Below are 18,383 nucleotides of genomic sequence, written 5' to 3'. Positions count from 1 at the left end.
CTTTTGTTTTGGGCATTCTGGTTAGTATTTTCAGACTAGATTGATTAGAATTGCTTAGTTGAAAATTCTTTTGAGCATTTTGTCTCATTATCTAATTTTTATAAATGAAATCTCCTTTTATAAAGATCCTTTGCTTCCTCCTTCTTTAGCCCATTGGAAGTTTACAAATTAGCCATCCTCAGGCAGAGCTTGGACTGTGTTTTGTGAACTTTGCTTATTTTTAAAACTTTTGACGCTAAAAGCATTTTGCATGGTGTAGGCCAAAGCCGGCCACTAGAGTTGGAGCTCAGGCTGCCTTCAGTTGCACCATCTTTGGACAGAAACATGGGAATTTGGTTCTGTTTCCGTGGCTAATCTTGGACCATTTTGGGTTAGTGGATTAGTACACCACAGAGTTAAAGATATCCAGTCACTCCCACAGTACTCTTCTAGAGTCTTCTAGAACTGGCTTCAGACACACATTTAGGAGAAGATGTCAAAGTAGTTGGGACTTTTAATTACTTAAATATGGAAAACCCAAGATACAAACTGAGCTCTGTCTGTATGGTTTAGTATCCCTCAAGTTGACAAGAGCCCTCAAAGACCCCTGGGATGGCAAAATAAGCAACAAATTGGGGTTACACAATCTGGACCACTGTGACGGACTTTAGCTTCTGAGAGATTTGGTTTCATTTTCATGAGATGCCCCTCAACTTTTAAACATACCAAACTCTTTTGAGGGTACTCAGCTTTTTATGGGAGCTTTAGCTTACATTAAATACAAAATAGAAAAACTAAAACAGTTTAATCTCTTCATGTGAGATGACCTATGAGTGTAGAATGACCAGTGAAGTGAAGGCAGCCTTTAGCTCAGTGATGGTTCCAGTCAGAAGGAGCTGCCATGCCAATTCAGTGCAGTAAAGTATCAAACTTTCAAGGAAGTCATTTTAATTTTTAATTGCAACTAATCTGTCAGACGCCTGCAAAACCGCAACCAGAATTGTTGGGTCTGGGGAGGTGGGCACTGAACGATGGTAAGGAGGCGTCTGTCCTTCAACCCCAACTTGAACTCGACTGACGGACACTGTCCGTTCTCTTGGTGTTTCAGTCATACAGTCAATCAAACACAAAGAAATCCTAATTAATAGCACACTTTATGATATGGGGTTAGGAGGACCTTACTTGTCAGGCGTACAGAGGGCAGAGAAATTCTTACTTGTCTGCGCTACTCCCTCCATCACCAACCACATCATATACAGCAGTAGTGAATTTAGAAACTGCTCAAAGAACTTAAAGGGACACTTTGAAAACACATCAGATCTCCTGTTGACTCTCTCTGCTGCTATGGACTGATATGGTGATGTGTGAAATGAAATGATCAACCGACAGAGAGAGGGCTGAATTCAAAGACACCCCGAAAAATCAAAGGGAACAAATAATGGGGCAGACTCCATTTTGATGACATTTCATTGCAGCAACTCCAAATCGTACTCCATAGTTTGTATGCAGTGCCTGACGTCTTAAAGAGATGACGGATGGTGTCCTGTGGGATCTCCTCCCAGATCTGGACCAAGGTATCACTAAGCTCCTGGACAGGCTGAGGTGTCAGATGGACTGAAACATAATGTCCCACCCAGAGGTGTCAGGTGAGTGAGTGTGTGTGGAGGGGGGCAGTCAATGGTACCAATTCCTTTATCCTCTCGCCACATGAGGCTGGGCATTATCGTGTACCAGGTGGAACCAGCATAGGGTCTGACAATGGGTCCAAGAATTTCATCCTGATACCTAATGACAGTCAAGGTGCCCACTGTTGTCTAGCCTGTAGAGGTCTGTGTGTCCCTCCATCGATATGCCTTCCTCCCCAGTCTGACCATCACTGACCCCCCCACCAAACCACTTATGCTGAACGATGTAACAGGCAGCATAACGTTCTCCACAGCTTCTCCAGGCCCTTTCACATCTGTCACATGTGCTTAGGGTGAACCTGCTCTCATCTGTGAAAAGCAAAGGGTGCCCGCCAGTGGTGGACCTGCCAATTCTGATATTCTATGGCAAATGCCAATCAAGCTCCACAGTGCTGGACGAGCAATGAGTACAGGGCCCATTAGAGGTCTTCGGGCCCTCAGGTCACCCTCATGAAGTTTGTTTCTGATTGTTTGGTCAGAGACATTCACACCAGTGGCCTGCCTGTCTGCTGGAGGTCATTTTGTAGGCTCTGCCAGTGCTCATCCTGTTCCTCCGGTGGGTGCTGCTGAGGGGTTAAGGACTTTCTGCCTGCCTGTCTCCTGGAATCTCCTCCATGCTCTTGAGACTTTGCTTGGAGACACAGCAAACCTTCTGGCAATGCCACATATTGATGGAGAAGTTAGACTACCTGTGCCACCTCTGTAGGGTTCAGGTATGGCCTCATTGTACCAGTAGTGACACTGACTGTAGACAAATACGAGTGACAAAACAGATGAGGAGGCACAAATGTCAGTGGCCTCCTCCAGCTGTTAACCCTGTTTTGGCGGTCATCTCATTGTTGCTCCCCCCACCCTGTAGTGCACCAAAACAGCTGAAACTGATGAACAAGCCCCCCTGCGACTTCACTGACCACATCAATAGTTTCATTGACTTGATGCTATACTCTCATTACAAAGTCTTCCTTTCATTTTTTGAGTAGTATATATATATATATTGCAGTGGTCTGTTGTCCTGCCATGTGTTGGCTGGGATTGGCTCCAGCAGACCCCTGTGACCCTGTAGTTAGGATATAGCGGGTTGGATAATGAATGGATGGATGGATGGATATATACACATATATGAAATAATCTGGTGAGGCAGAATTGCACTCATGTCCAGTAATATATGAAGTGAGTCTTTATAAAGTAAGTAAACGCAGTTTCGAGATGTCAGGACTAAAGCACACAGGACCACCTGGACTAAACGTGGTGATGTCTGAAGGCAGCACCACAGCAAATCAGTTTCAACATGGAGGACTGACAGAAACAAAAGATGGCACACCAAAACCAAAGACAAAGAGTTTCAGGACAGTTTTAGGTCTAAGGTGTTTATGTGGTTGAGCAAAAATATTTGGTATGCCACTAAACTAGAAAGAAAGCAATGGAGGACTACGATGACATCTATGACAGACCTACATTTTCAGACTCTCCTTTGGACCACATAAATGACACAAAAATCAAGTGAATAAAAGACTCCAGCTTCTCTCAGTCTGCTCCTTGGACACCGTTTAGAAGAGTCAGGCAGACAGAGTTGAGGGTGAACCACAATGGCGCTTTAATGAAGTACACAAGAGCCACAAAGTCAAAGTGATTTCTCAGACTGTAGCAGATGTTTGTTTGAAGGGCCCACCAATCACTCACAGTCGGCTTTTAAAACCCACGCAGGGTCTAATCATTCCTGGCTTCCTTGGTGCTTATATATTCACACAGGGTACGTGACACTTGCCCACTTCTGAGTAATAACCAGGTGCCAGGCTGCCATGGCTGATGCCGGGCATAAGAACTCTTAGGTGTGGTCCTAATGTGATTTGTGTTTTAGTGTGCAAGTCTCTCTCAGGACTCTGTTCAGGAGACAAACCGACTACCACCTCAGAATTTAACATGGATGACCATCAGCTTGAGGACAGTCTGTCGGTCAGGTTTGAGGGGCTCATATGTGGTCAGTCAGAGGGCACTGGTCATAACTGTGAATCATAAAATGTAATCACATTTTATCATTAAAGATGGACAAAGTAGTGGAGCTGTACTTTCATTTATGTTCACTTTGATTAAGAATTCTTCTATCAATACAATTTTTGTTGTAATTGTCATTTTTTTTTCTACTATTTATTCAGCACATTGAGTTACACTTTGGTACAGAAATCAGCTACAGAAAGAAGTTGTTGTAGTCTGCTAAGAGGTTAGGAAGGATGGACTGGAGACAGGAAGTCCCTGCCTGGACTGCGAGGTGACAACGCTTGACCCAGTATGGGATGACAGGAGTCCTGTGCTTTAAGGAAAAGGCAGGATGGACAGCAAACACATAAGGTGTTCACTGAATATATGGCGGCACTGAAGGATACCGAAACCCGGGGCTTCCAGAGAGAGCTCTGTTGGGCTTGTGGTGGATCTGGTGGTGAGGCGCCTGAGGACTGTCCTGGGAAACGACTGCAGATTGGAGAGAAAACGGGAAGATGGCGAGAGCTCGGGAGGCGAGTGGTTGAGCACAGTGCTTACAAGTGGACCGTGTAGAGACGCACTAACACATCCCTATCAATCCGATTCTCCGATGCACGTCGGGTCCTGCCATTTTGTTTTAATTGGAGATTACAAAGTTAAGGGTGCAGGCAGCAACAAGACACAAAACACAGTCTGATCCATTAGTGGCTGCTGCGGTTCATTGTAAATGATAAGAGATGTGAGGTGTTACTTCGATCACATGAAAATGGCTGCCATCTCGTGTATAATTCAATTTAAGAAATCACAGCTGTGCTCCTCACACTTTGTGGGAAAACAGGCCAACAGACAGGCAGACCCCCATCTAAACGATTCAGAATAAAGAAGCAGAGAGGCCTTGCCCACCTCACTCTTTCTAGCAAAAACAACCAGACGGCTCTTGAGCTGCTCCTGCACGTCCTCACAGTGCTGTGTTGGAATGACTTTAGTGTGTGTGTGTGTTGTTTGAAGACTTGATATCATAGATTGTCATTTCATAACTGACAGCCGTGCGTTTCTAAATCAAATTTGTTGTTGCCTTTGCTTAGCTTGTCCAGAGCTAATTTATTCCCTAATTCAGCACTTTCAGGATTTTGTTTTTGGACTTTTGTTTTCTCATATTGTTGATCACTCAGAAACTTTATTTTAAATTATAAGCTTGTTGATTTCTGATAAGGAGTAATGTTTTGTTACACACTGTATTTGAATTTGCAAAAAAAAAAAAGAACAAGTGCAGTATTTCACTCTGACGCTCACAGCTTCTGTTACTGTGTACCCTAAAATGACGGCGGAGCCGCTCAGCCACGTCTCTTCTGTGTGTACATGTAGGCCTCCCAGATCAATGTGACCTTGATGGCATTTGTAGCCCCGGATGTCTGTGGCTGCCAGCTGGAGTTCAAGGAGCTCACAATAATAAAGGGACAGATGGCACACGTGTGGTGACACCTGGCTGGCTTTGTTTTGTGACTCTGCTGACTTGTGATGGTCTGTTTCTGTACTACATATAAAGTGAACTCACATTGAACCTCATTTGATGTCCTGTTCTCTCTCAGTCTCTCATTCTCAATAATGCAGGTCACCGACACGTCTCCTGTCACATTCAAAGTCAGGATGCTGGTCACGTTATAACGCCCTTTGCTGTCATTGCTCGTTCTTGTATTTACTCGGCTTATGTCCTGAAATGGCATCTTATTCACTGACCAGTAGACCTTTGGCTCAGGATATCCTCCAGCAGACTTGCAGGTGAAGTTGACCTCACTGTCATTTGAAGCTGAAGATGATATAGTAACAATTGGGTCAGAGTAACGACCTGCGAAGACAGAAACACATTAAGAGAGCTGTGGCAGCAGTGTGTGACATGTCTGCCATCTTCAGCTTCATCCCCTGCAGTCCACTGCCACAACTGACCTCATCAGACTGGGCCACAGGACTGGACAGATCCCAGTTTGACTCACAGAATTGGAGTCGTTTCAAAATTTATGAGTAAGCATTTCCTAGAACAGATTTACAGACGACAATAAGCAAACTGAAACTCAAAATATTTTAACAAACGCAGGCCAGTTTGAGCTCCATTGTTGGGTTATGCCCATTCACCTCCTACTATCACACTCGGATCTCAAGGTCTGTAAAGTTCAATGGTCTGTCGTGTGAAGGCATAAAGAAATAACAACATAGTCATGAAAGTGACGAAACAAATCAAAATACAGTCCATGCACAGTGAGGCCTACAATACTCACCCAGATAGACAAAGACAAACAGACTCAAGAACAGTTTTTTCCCAAAAGCCATAACCATTCTAAACTCGCACATGCACTGACTACACACTGTATTGTGCAATATTTAAATTACGTGCAATAACCCAATAGTGCAATAGTTATTTATTCTTTCCAGTATTTAAATAATGTGCAATAACTCGGTTTAGTTATTATTCTTTCCATTTGTATATAGCGTCGCAGAACTTTTTTGCAACTTTTCACACCATTTGTTTATTTGTTTATTTACTTGTTGTGTACTACATATATGTCTGCACTAAAGGAGCTGCTTTAAATCTCATTGTACATGTGTATAGTGACAATAAAAGGCATTCATTCATTCATTCATTCATTAACATACTGAAAGAAGAAAATCTCAAAAAGTATTTACATTGGCGTGTTACACCAACCTGAGTCTGAGCCTTCATAGAAAATCATCAGAGCCGACGTGACTGTGCAAGACGCAAAGGGCTGAGAGCTTCATGGAGTTTTGAACTGTGCTGCTAATTTGAAACTGATGAATGTACGTTTATGACATTAAATTCTTAAAAAGAAAAACAGTAGTAAGGTAATTCAGAAAATAGAAATGCAAAACATTATTGATGGAAAAATGTGTCCGCTATAACAACATAAGTCATTGTGTTAGCAGCCCTTCGTGTCTGCAACCCTAGTAGGACTGCAGTATTCCTGCTCCTTACGTAGGCTGAAGGGTCTGCACAGGCATTTTACAAACTGTGTAGCTGCTACATGAATGGGGACGCCTTAATGTGTTCTGTGCCGAGTCGCGTCTTTCATAGCGTTGTCCTATTTATGTAGTCTATGGTGCCTGTGTAAATGTTGTCCCTGAAAACAAAGGAGGAAAGGAGAACGCTGCCGGACTGTGACCCCTCATAGTAATTTTCCTGTCCACCCTTCAAGTTCATCCAGATTATTTCTTATTTAAATGAAAAGAGGGAAATAAGGAGAAAATAAAAATAAACAGAACACAACATCGAATGCATCACGAGAGACAGAGAAACGCTGATATGTGTCGTCACGCACCTTTCCACATCTTGCTGCTCTCAATGCTGGACAAGTAATGATCTCGCTATTCTCACAAAACCCCGGGGTTCAGGAGTAACGGGACACGCCGAGGACCACATGGTGAGAACGTTTCAATTTATTTCAGAAGAGGAGGATCAACTGCTACCATCTCGCAGTTAGCGCTGGACAGTTTCTAACCAATTCAGGTCCACTGGCATTAGTCACTCTCTGGACGATTTCCTGGACTTTACGTGTATTATGTGTTTTGTTTTATGTTCAATGTGAGGTCAAGAGAGGGTTTGCATTGCATTTTTTATTGCTGCACCGTTTATTATAATATTCTGCCATTCCTTCATGGGGTTCTGTGTGTTAGGGTAGGTGAGTTATTTAGACTGTTTGGAATTTTGTTTCACTTCTTTTTCATTAATATATATATATATTCACTTTATTATTTTACATACTGTTTGTCCTTTTGCTTATTTTTGATCATCAATTAGGGAAGTTATTTGAAGAAGTATGATTTGTCTAAGTCTGATGCCCCTCAGGTTGCCAGGCCACAGGTCTTGGTGGTGTAGTTGCCCATCCGGATGATTGGGATGACCGTTACAACTGAATATCTTAAAGCTATGAGTAATTAAAATGTTCTGGAAAATACTTAAGACCTAAAGTGGCCTCCATGATGTTTGGGACAAACCCTGCTGTTCTAATTCTTTATTGTTTGTCTTTCATTTAAATAAAAAAGTCATGTCTGAACATTACAAGGGGTGTCTGACTGGAAAGACGCTGAAAGCTATAAGGAGCCCCTGAGATGTGCCCAGTGCAGCAGTCAATTTGACAACCAGCCTCCTAGAGATCAGGAGGAGTGCCATGTATTATACTGTATGGGAGTGTGGCAGCACACAGGGCATGAAGGGTGGCAACACCTGTGTGTGTGTTCGTGCGCCAAGCGCTAAGAACAGGAGAAGTGTCCAGCTGCAGCCAGGACAGTTTTAGGCCTCGGACAGATCCGAGCACTTCAGACACCATGAGGATCATAAATTGACGCCCCCTTCTGGAGCCACTCCCCTGTTTCGCTGATGCCTACGTTACACGCCCCTCATGACGATTTCAATTCCCTTTTGGTAGAATGCCTAGAGGGGGCCGGGTGGTCTCGTGGCATTGGGACCCCTGCGGATTTAGCTTTTTCTCTCCAGCCGTCTGGAGTTTTTTTTTTCTTTTTCTCTCCTCCCTGGCCATCTGACTTTACTTTTATTCTATGTTAATTAGTATTGCCTCATTTGTTTCTTATACATTTTGTATTTTTTCTCTTTCTTTATCCTGTAAATCACTTTGAGCGACTCCACTTGTATGAAAACACGCTCTAGAAATGAATGTTGTTCTTATTTAGTTCCTGCACTCAAATGTGGATTCAGCATTTATTAAACTTCTAAACTATCGAGGTCTCTCAGTTCTGCCTCCAAAGCAGTTGTTTTGGTGTCATATATTTAAAAACAAATTGAACAAAAAATCTTCACATTTTGTATTTTATAGAATACGTTTTATATCTGCGCTTGCCGCCTCATTCACTTTTAATCGTGCTAGTTATACGCGGCTCTGTGGCTGAGGATCTACACCGGTAATCAGAAGGCTGACCCCATAGACAGAGAGAGGGTAGGAGCGGGCACTGATACAGGGCATTGCCGCACCCACCACACGACAAACCAACTCAGGATCCCAGGTTAGGACCCGAGTACAGCCATGCAACGGGTAGAAAAATGGGAAATTCTATGGAAGAAGACGAAGAAGAGGAATAAATGATTTGCTGTACTGCGGTGGGTTGGCACCCTGCCCAGGATTGATTCCTGCCTTGTGCCCTGTGTTGGCTGGGATTGGCTCCAGCAGACTCCCGTGACTCTGTGTTCGGATTCAGCGGGTTAGAAAATGGCTGGATGGATGGATGATTTGCTGTACTCAGCTACAAGTAACACTACATATTCTTATAGATTCGGAATCGAATAAATGAGAGAATTTATGTAAACAGTCAAAATATGCAATACTAAGTGGCGGACGTTTAGGAGCCCTGTAGAGTCCTGTCTTTGTGGTCCTCTCTGTGTTATATCATTAGTACTGTATTGTTACTGCTGTATAACATTGTGATATTTAAATCAACAATGCATTAATTGTGGTGGACTTAATGCTTCAGAGGAGTGACGCACTCGCCCTCAGAAACATGATGAGGTGTAAAGTAGTAGTGATCAGCTCATAAGATCCTCATTGTTGGGGACCCGAGTGGCTGGACAAAGCCAAGGGGACGCCCATGTGACACCTGGCTGTGGCAGATAGAGGGTACTTTCTGGAGGGTGGGACTGGATTGGGTGGTTGCCATCCAGGATGCCAAGCTGCTTCGTCGTGTGGTGGGTGTGCTAATGTGCTGTACCAGTGCCTGCTCCCCAATCTGACCTGAGCAGGACTGTTAATTTGACTTTTACTTTAACTTCATTATGTTGTATTTTACAGCTTTGTTTAAACTCACACATTTAAAGTGTCCAAACAATTGTGAAGATGTCTACCATTGTATTCATTGCCAGGTGGGACAGTGTGGTAGGGCTGTCACCTTACAGGTCCAGTGACTGGTTTATCCAGTTGATGTCCCTGTGCAAGTCCTCATGTCCTCCTTACGTCTCAATATCAAATTATGCTAACTAGAAAAATATGTCAATTGATTGCATACATCTTTTAATTTTACTCGAAACGTGAACCATTTGTGAATATTTGCATAGAAAAATGTTTCAGCTTTAAAGAGTTTACATTTTGCCTGAAGAAGGGGCCTGAGTTGCCTCGAAAGCTTGCATACTGTAATCTTTTTAGTTAGCCAATAAAAGGGGTCATTTTGCTTGGCTCTTCTCTACATTCATAATGGCTAACACGGTACAACACCCTAGTACTATAGCTTTAAAGAGTAAAACTTTCAAATAGACGTGTTAATTAAACAAATGAATATTCCATGTCTATGTTTCCTCAACTCAAATCTCGATGTTCTATTAAATATTATTGTTGGATTTATTTAGCGCTTGGGTCAGCGGAACAAACTTAAAGAGGTGAACGTCTCATCCAACAAGTGTGGGGAAATGTGAGCTGCACGACATGCTTTCATCTGAGCTCGTCCCATTTTTACTGTAAATCTCATTTCACGCATATCAAGTTCTCAACTCCTAGAAGACACAGGGATGAGCAGATGGATCAGACTGGCAGGACTCCATGTGTGGCGAGGCGAGCTGGTTGCTAACAGGAGCTCAAATCTGATCTGGTTCACCCTTTTTTATTTGCCTCATATATATCTCACTTCGACTGTACTGCTTATCGACAAACTGAGACGACGAGTCTTATTGTCTCTCTGTAAACACGGAAGGAACTCAACGCTCATCTCTTATTGTTTTCTTTTCTGCATCGATGGAGAGTCAGCCACAGCTCCACGCCTTGCATGACTTTGTTAAAGGCACAGCACTTACCCTTCATTCAATAAGAGCAGCAGAAAGCAAATCAAGTCACATGTTCATATAGCGACATTAATTAATTTGTATAATTCTTGTGTGGCACTCTTTGAAACCTTTAACACTGTCTTTTTTTAATCGAGACATACTGTGGAACATCACTAAGCAGGAGCTCATTTTGTTCTTTTATTTCACCTTCCACTCCGTAAATCCTCCTCCTTAAGACCATTTTTACATTTTAGCATCACACACAGATTTGAGACGCTCCATCAAAGATCACAAAGCTTGTAGCACACAGGATGTGTTTAAATGCTCAGTCTGCTTACCTGCGACTAGAAGGCACGGATAACACACACCACTGCTGCTTGTCTCCCCAGCTTTATGGTATTTGCACTCAAACTCCCCTTCATCATCGACCGACACGTTTGACAGCCTCAGTGATAAGTTACCACGTGACAGTTCAGGCTTGAAGAGCTGCGCTCGGCCTTTGAACTGGGGGACCTGATTTGTCAAATTATCCTTTCCTTTGACAAAGGAATGAATGATGCGGCCGTCACCTGTTGTCCACTCGACTGAAATGTCTTCTGCCTTTAAGAACTCTTTAGTGTTCAAAGAGCAGGGAATCTGCACCGTGTCTCCAATGTTGGCAGTAAGGCAGTCATCAGCTGAAATGAAAGAAACAAACTCAAGTCAGCGAGAGGAGATGAAGCGTTGTGGACTGAAAACAGCTGATATAAAAACTGCATTTGAAGGCAACCATATGATGAGCAAACCAAATAAAAAATAAAATGGACGGCGTGTGGCACGAATTCCAAATACGCTACAGAAATTCTTACATAGTGGAAATGACAGAGGGTGCTCTCATAGTATCACTGAACCCTTAAATACACCAAAATTTTAAAAAAGAGTAACTTTTATTAGCTAAAAATATTCAAGGGGTTGGTGAGCAGAACTCAAAATGCAAATAGAGGTAGAATAAAAAGTGTGCTACCGCTCTGGATCCAGCTTTACAGATTTGAATCCGTGTCTAACTATAAGGTAGCTCAGCCCTCCCCTCCAAGTCTGCCCATCTCTTTCTCTTTATGTCCAGCTAGTTGACCCTTTTTCTTCGACTGAGACAAGTTTAAATCCCATCCAGGGGTCTCTTCTAGACATGTTGTAAACTCCAATGCCACCTTTGTTTGCTCGTCTTCAGTTTCCTCTCAAAAACACGGGTCTCATGGCTGCACCGCTGTCTGCTCTGTTGTAGTCTTATTATGATCACTTCTTGCACGGTGTGCCCTCTAGTGGCAAGGTGATGTTTTAGCCTCCACCATTCCCTTCTTGGCCTTGCAGCATTTCTTGGCCAAAAATCAGAAAGCCCCGTAAATTGACTTCCAGGTGTCTTCTATAGGTGCTCCTTCACTCTTCCTTTAATTTTTGTATTTTTATAAATATTAACCAATTGATTTAACTATTACTGACATTAATATTAAAATGTGGCCTATGGTTTGTCACTCTTAATTTTAAATTAATTTTTAACTTGTTTCAACTGCCTTCTGAATGAGCTGGGAACTTGAAGGCTGTCGTAGGATGAGTGAAGACAAAATTAGAAGAATACATCTGATAACTCTATGGCTACCGACAAGTATACCATCAGAGAATAGAAGAGACTCTGAGAATGTAAAGAGTGTCACAGATGGCTGGGATTCTGACCCAGCCAGGACGCCTGGAAGGTCTGGAAGGTGGCCTTTATATCTTCCGGGTCACGAAGGGGCAACCGCCCAGGGTTAGGAGAGGACCACGTGAAAGGAACAAGGAGATTTCAACCCATTGGGACCTGTGGCCACCTCCAGGGGGTGCCTTAAGTCTCAGGGAACCTGGGAAACAATTACTCCACCACATCTGGGAAAATGGAGGAAGATCCTTCCAGGGACGCCCAGAGTGCTTCTGGGGCAAAGGGCAGCACTTCTGCCACACCAGGAAGTGCTGCTGGAAGGACTTCATCGGACACCTGGAGCACATCCAGGCGGGAATAAAAGGGGCCACCTTCCTACAATTGAGGATCTAGAGTCGGGAGCGGGAGCAGGACGAAGCTACCATAAGGAGAGGAAAGACGGCCAGGGACTGTGATAGAGAAGCCCGAAATAGAGGTGATTGGTGCTGGGGGCACTGTGTGTGCTGTTTGGGACTGTTATTTTGTGGTTTAATAAACGTGTGCTTTTATAAAGATGTGGTTTCCGACTGGTGGTGTCCGGGCAAGTCTCACAAGAGGGAACATGAAACAATCCTGTACTCAGCGTGCAGCACTGCAATCACCACCGTCTGCTGTACCTCATCTCAGATGGAAACAGCAAAGATCTATCTATCTATCTATCTATCTATCTATCTATCTATCTATCTATCTATCTATCTATCTATCTATCTATCTATCTATCTATCATCTTCATTAACACTTTCATCCTGGGCTACAATTTCTGTCCCACATACTTTGGTGCCCCTCACCTTTAGACCTTCTAGAGCTCTCAGCACAATTGTGTCTCATAGTTTTTCCACACATGCTTATGTCGGACTTCTTCTGCTACAAGTGTAGTTCTGTCTTTTTCTCAGGCCTATGCTTTGCCTTTTGTCAAGCTGGTTGTACCCTTGGTCCAGGTAACCTCATGCCAACTGGACATTCCTGCACAAGTGACCCATCAAACTAACATGACATAAGCCTGTCTAATCCAATTAAGAGGTTGTGGAAAGCTACTGTATAACAGTATTATATGGGGGAAGGTCCATAGCAACCCAAGATGCAGTGCCAATCCATCCTACAGGCCACTCACATGGAAGAACATGCAAACCCCACACCAACAGCAACTTGGAATGAAAGTTGACCGCAGGTTACAGAGGTTGCTTGGCTTTTGTGAGTGATGACCCAGTTCCTCTGTGAATGACCTCCTCCATACTGCTGATGGCTGATCTCTCACTCTGCTGCTGTCCTCATCACTGCTGACCTACAGAGTTTAACAAAGTGTCAGTGCGGCCCTGCTGGACTTGCTGGACACGACTGACCTGACTCCCTGGTCCCACTCATTCTCCTCTGCGTCAAGCTGACTTGATGTTTCTGCAGACTCCATGCTGTGGTCCTGCTCAGCGTCAGTGTTTGGACTGCTGGTATTTGATATTTACTGGACCAGGGATAAGTGTAATATGAGTTTTAGAGATTATTTCAACTAAATTCAGTTCAGTTTATTTTTGTCTGGTGCAGAGGTATATGACTCGCCCTCAAGTGTAAACTTTACAAATGACTAAGTACAGAATGAGTACACATAAAGACACAGATTTGTTAAGACAGACAGGAAAGCAAAGCAGAAACTGATTAACATCAATGGAAAACAACAAGACTTTAATTAATTGTTGAACTTTGTCCAATTGACAATGGAGGAGAAGAAATCATAACTCCAGTCAGTAGCATCAACGGTGGAGGTTTATAACAAATAGCGGCTTAATGGGCTGCCATTGAATTTCACTGCAGACCCACAGCCTACTGGCTAGCAGGGCCACAGCAGAGGACTGAGAATAAAATATACAAGAATTGTTGGTATGGGACCAATCAAGTTCAAGGCCAGGCTTATTATCCAATGAGGTTTTTACCCACATCACCCACAGACTTGTAACAGGAAGACAACAACAAACAAGGAATGCAAAAGCCGATGACAAATACAAGAGACACTCAGTCTTCAGTCTTAAGTACGGGTGGCTACTGGGGCTCAAGAACTGTCTAGAGTTGGGTCTGTGGGGACACCCTGGTTATTCTTCTCTCTTTCTCAGGGGTGAGAGCTCAGGAGACAGTGTTGACTGTAGGGCCTTTCACTCCACAGTTGTCCTCTGATCCAATAAACTGGTAACAGGTCTTTGACTGGTTTGGCCACCTGTGGTAGGCCTGAAGCCCCTCAATGCCTAACCCAACTTAACCCTTTAATGAAACCCTTAGTTTGGGACCCCCATCTAAACATGGGAGACCAGAAAAATGCAAGAATCTATGTCAACATAATATTTAAAAAATGTATTCTTATTGATTAAAGTAAAAAGCAAATATAAAAAATCAAAATTAAATGAGTAATAGAAATAGAATTATGCTAGTTTAGTTCCATTTTACCAAAAAACATGTATGATAGAGTTTAGATATAACAAAGAAAAAGAAATGTGTGCGCTCTCTGAGAGCAACTCCTCCGTCTTCTCGCTCATTTCTATTAATTCTCTGTCTGTCTTTTCTCGTTCGTATCTCAGTGCTCCTCTCTGCTCCTCATTCTTAACCGCCGTTGGCCCTTCTGTAGTCAAACTCAGTTCTTCTCCTTTTCTTTTGTTTGAATCTCATATGACATAAAATACATGAGAAACACACCTTTTTAGACAAATGCTTTTAAATCGCATTTCCTCAGCTCTTATCCTAAGGTCAACTATGATTCAGCAAAAGTCTCAGTCTTACAATACAATTATTTTAAAATGCATGTAGGTATTTTTCACCTACATGTGTGGTGAGTGGATTGGCACAAAAATGTCAGGTGTGATATTGTCCAGGTGGGTTCTGCACATTGGTGAAGGTTAAAGTGGCTCCCACTCTCTATGTAAAGCACTTTCAGTAGTTAGAAAAGCAATAAATAAATGTAATGTCTTCTTCTTCTGAGGTGGGCTGGCGTCCTGCCTGGGGGTTTATTCCTGCCTTGTGCCCTGTGTTGGCTGGGGTTGGCTCCAGCAAACCGCCGTGACCCTGTGTTGGACATAGCGGGTTGGACAAATGGCTGACTGAATGACTGACTGACTGTCTTCTTCTTTTTCTGATTTCTGTTGTGTTGTCTTGTTGCCTGATTAAAGTCTTTTGAAGCCACCTTTGATTTTCACAGGGGTGTGGATGATCCAACCATTGAAGAGTCCTACAGCCTCAAATCTATTTAACATTCATGCCCATGTAAATGCCAAGGCTGAGCTGATCCATCTTTGGGCCTTGAACTTCTACAAGGTTACTTTCTCTATCATCAGATCTGTCTCCTCCCTGCCCTTCTGCCCAGAGCACTGGACTCATTTATTGTTGGAACCACTCAAGACTAAAAACCTGTGTGTAGTTGACACTGTAAGTTAGGCTTAATATTGTTGTTGTTTTAATTCTTGTTTGTTTGCTTATTTATATTGTCTGTTTATTCATATCTCACTATGTATATAAAATCCAGTGTCTGTCTGTCTGTCCACTTTTCACGAGAGAACTACTTAATCAATTGAAATCTTTTTTTCTCTAATTTGCTAGAACATTCCGGTTGACTTTGCGACTTCTCTCATCATGCTAAGTATAAAAGTTCGCTTGTGGTATCAATTTTTTGGCGCGAATCCAAGAGACTTGCAGCGGGTGGGGACCTCCTCACTCACACACACACCAGCCTCGGGACGTATCTAACAGTCACTTAGCTAGTGAACGAGAGAACTGCTCAACAGATTCAGATCAGGTTTTTTTCTATAACTTGCTTTAACATTCTGGTTGATTTTGCGTCTTCTCGCATTGCACTAAGTATCATAGTTCACTTGCAGGAGCGATATATTCGTGCTAATCCGAGACTGAGGCTGCGTGCCGAGGGGAGAGAGAAGCGTGAAGTCAGGAGGGGGAAGCCGGGCAGGACCTTCCTCACTCCCGTGCCAGCCACCATTCGAGTCCGTTTACCTCTCGTCATGTTTTGGAGCGCACCTCGCCCCTGCTGAGCTAGCGATACCTGTTTGTTTATTGGTTTTTAAAGTTTGTCCTGTTTCACTACTACACAGGCAGAGCCGCAGGGGACGGTTAGCAGTTCATATTAAGGAGAGCAGTATTGTCCTCATGCAAACCAATGAATTACGAGTGTGCGAGAGTAAATACTCATAAACCAAGAGTATTCAACCAATAGATTACACACAGTAACATGTAGTACTAGGGTGTTGTACCGTGTTAGCCATTATGAATGTAGAGAAAAGCCAAGCAAAATGACACTTTTATTGGCTAACTAAAGAGATTACAATATGCAGGCTTTCGAGTCAACTCAGGCCCCTTCTTCAGGCGAGATGTAATACAGAAAATGGAGTTCCCTATGTTTATAACCACACACTAGGAAAAGAAACAACAATGGTAAATCTTTAAATGAAAAATCTCAAATGTAAAACATTAATAGATTCCTTCAGCCTAAGATTAATTTAACAAAAGAGAGAGAAAAACAATGTCTGGTCAAGATCTTTGGATAAGATGACTGTCCAGCAAAGTCCTTTGAAGTGAAGTTAATGTGATTAACTTCCGGTTGAGTGGACGCTGGCGCGTATTGCCGCTGCTCACCGGTAAAACTTTGTTTGTTTGCAACTCTGTTTGATCGTCTTGGGTCTGCTTACCCTGACGCCGACAAATATGTGGACTACTGCCTGGTTTGTGATCATCTGGGCTCTCCTACTGCCTGTAAATCGGGTTGCGTTGGGATTGCTCCAGTATTCTGCTGTTGAACTTCTCCGGCGCCCCTCCATGTCAACGCTCCTCCTGCTTCTCTGCATCTCCATCCGGACATCATCTTCCAACCACGTCGGAGATACATTCATCGTGGATCCCAACGAACGGTCCACCAGGATCCCTCGTCTGCAATAAAGTCTTTCTGGTCCAACTCTCGCCGTCCTCCTCGCCACGCTGATCGGGCTGTCGACCATAGTGTGCTTGCCAGCCTAACTAGGTCGGCTAACACCTCTACTACCCATGGACCTACCACCTTCAACTTCGGACTACTGAACATTCGCTCACTTACGAACAAGGGGTCTCTTGTTCAGGATCTCCTCGTTGATCGTAAGTTTGATTTCCTCTGTTTAGTTGAGACTTGGCAAAAACCTAATGACTTTTCTGAACTCAATGAATCCACTCCGCCAGGATTTGTTTACATCTGTCAACCTCGCGCACTGGCAGCTGGAGGAGGTCTCGCATGTTATACCGCGAGAAGTGGAACGTTTTGCCGATGTCTGTCCCTGCTTTCAACTCGCTTTGAATGTACTGTATGCAAGTTACCTGGATCTTCGCCTACCGCCATCGCTGCTGTTTATCGTCCACCTAAACCGAATAGTGACTTTTAAATGACTTTGCTGCTTTCCTTGCTCAGCTTGTCATTGTCTCCCCTAATATTATTTTGCTGGGTGACTTCAATATTCATATGGACAATGTAAATAACCCTCTTACTAGAGACTTTATGTCCTGCCTGGAGAACTTTGGGCTCCAACAGTTCACCAAGGTCCCCACTCATTCAAAAGGACACATTTTGGACTTAATTTGTTGCTCTGGTGTCTCTTCTCTCGATCATACAACTGATGAACTGCCTTTCTCTGACCACTCTCTCCTCTCTTTTAATCTTCAACTCTCTATATCTATCCCGGCTACCCCGACAATAACTTTTCGCAATATCAAGAACATTAATTTGGACTCTGTTCAATCCAGTATTGAATCACATATTGCCACTCCTAATTTAACTACCGCTGATGAGTTGATTTTGCATTATAACACCAGCCTTCATCATATTCTGGATTCTCTTGCCCCTTTTAAAACAAAGTCTGTTTCATTTTCCCTCTCTGCCCCCTGGTTTACTGAACTTCGTCTCATGAAAGCGAAAGGCCGCAATTAGAGCGACTTTATAAAAAACTGGGCTGCGGTTCACAAAGATATGTATTTCCACCATCTTTCACATTATAAGGATTGTATTAATCAAACTAAATCTGCCTACTATTCTAATACAATCAGCATGAATGAAGGCAACACTAAATCATTGTTCTCACTCCTCAAACGTGTCACCCAACCCCCTGATTTGTGGCCATCACATCTCTACTCTTATGCCTTTTGTAATTCTCTGATGTCATTTTTTATGAACAAAATCGAGAGTATCCACCACTACCTTGCTTTGCAATCCGCTCACACTACTCCTTCTGAATTCTTCCCATCTACTCACCCTTTTTCTTTC

General features: G+C 43.2%; 1 protein-coding gene across 1 annotated transcript; it reads right to left on the bottom strand.

Annotated features, from left to right (window-relative positions):
* Positions 1 to 3,234: 3,234 nt before the first annotated feature.
* Positions 3,235 to 17,094, bottom strand: LOC120524119 (V-set domain-containing T-cell activation inhibitor 1-like). The gene is made up of 3 exons (XM_039745996.1): positions 16,789 to 17,094; positions 10,749 to 11,106; positions 3,235 to 5,487 (listed from the first exon to the last, which is right to left on the bottom strand). The coding sequence occupies exons 1-3, from the start codon at positions 17,092 to 17,094 to the stop codon at positions 4,976 to 4,978; spliced, it is 1,176 nt and encodes a 391-aa protein (XP_039601930.1). The 3' UTR covers positions 3,235 to 4,975.
* Positions 17,095 to 18,383: the final 1,289 nt, after the last annotated feature.

The sequence above is a fragment of the Polypterus senegalus genome, chromosome 2 (assembly GCF_016835505.1).
Source record: "Polypterus senegalus isolate Bchr_013 chromosome 2, ASM1683550v1, whole genome shotgun sequence".
NCBI lineage: Eukaryota > Metazoa > Chordata > Cladistia > Polypteriformes > Polypteridae > Polypterus > Polypterus senegalus.
The sequence above is the reverse complement of the archived record's forward strand: the minus strand, read 5'-3'. Positions and strand labels throughout refer to the sequence as shown.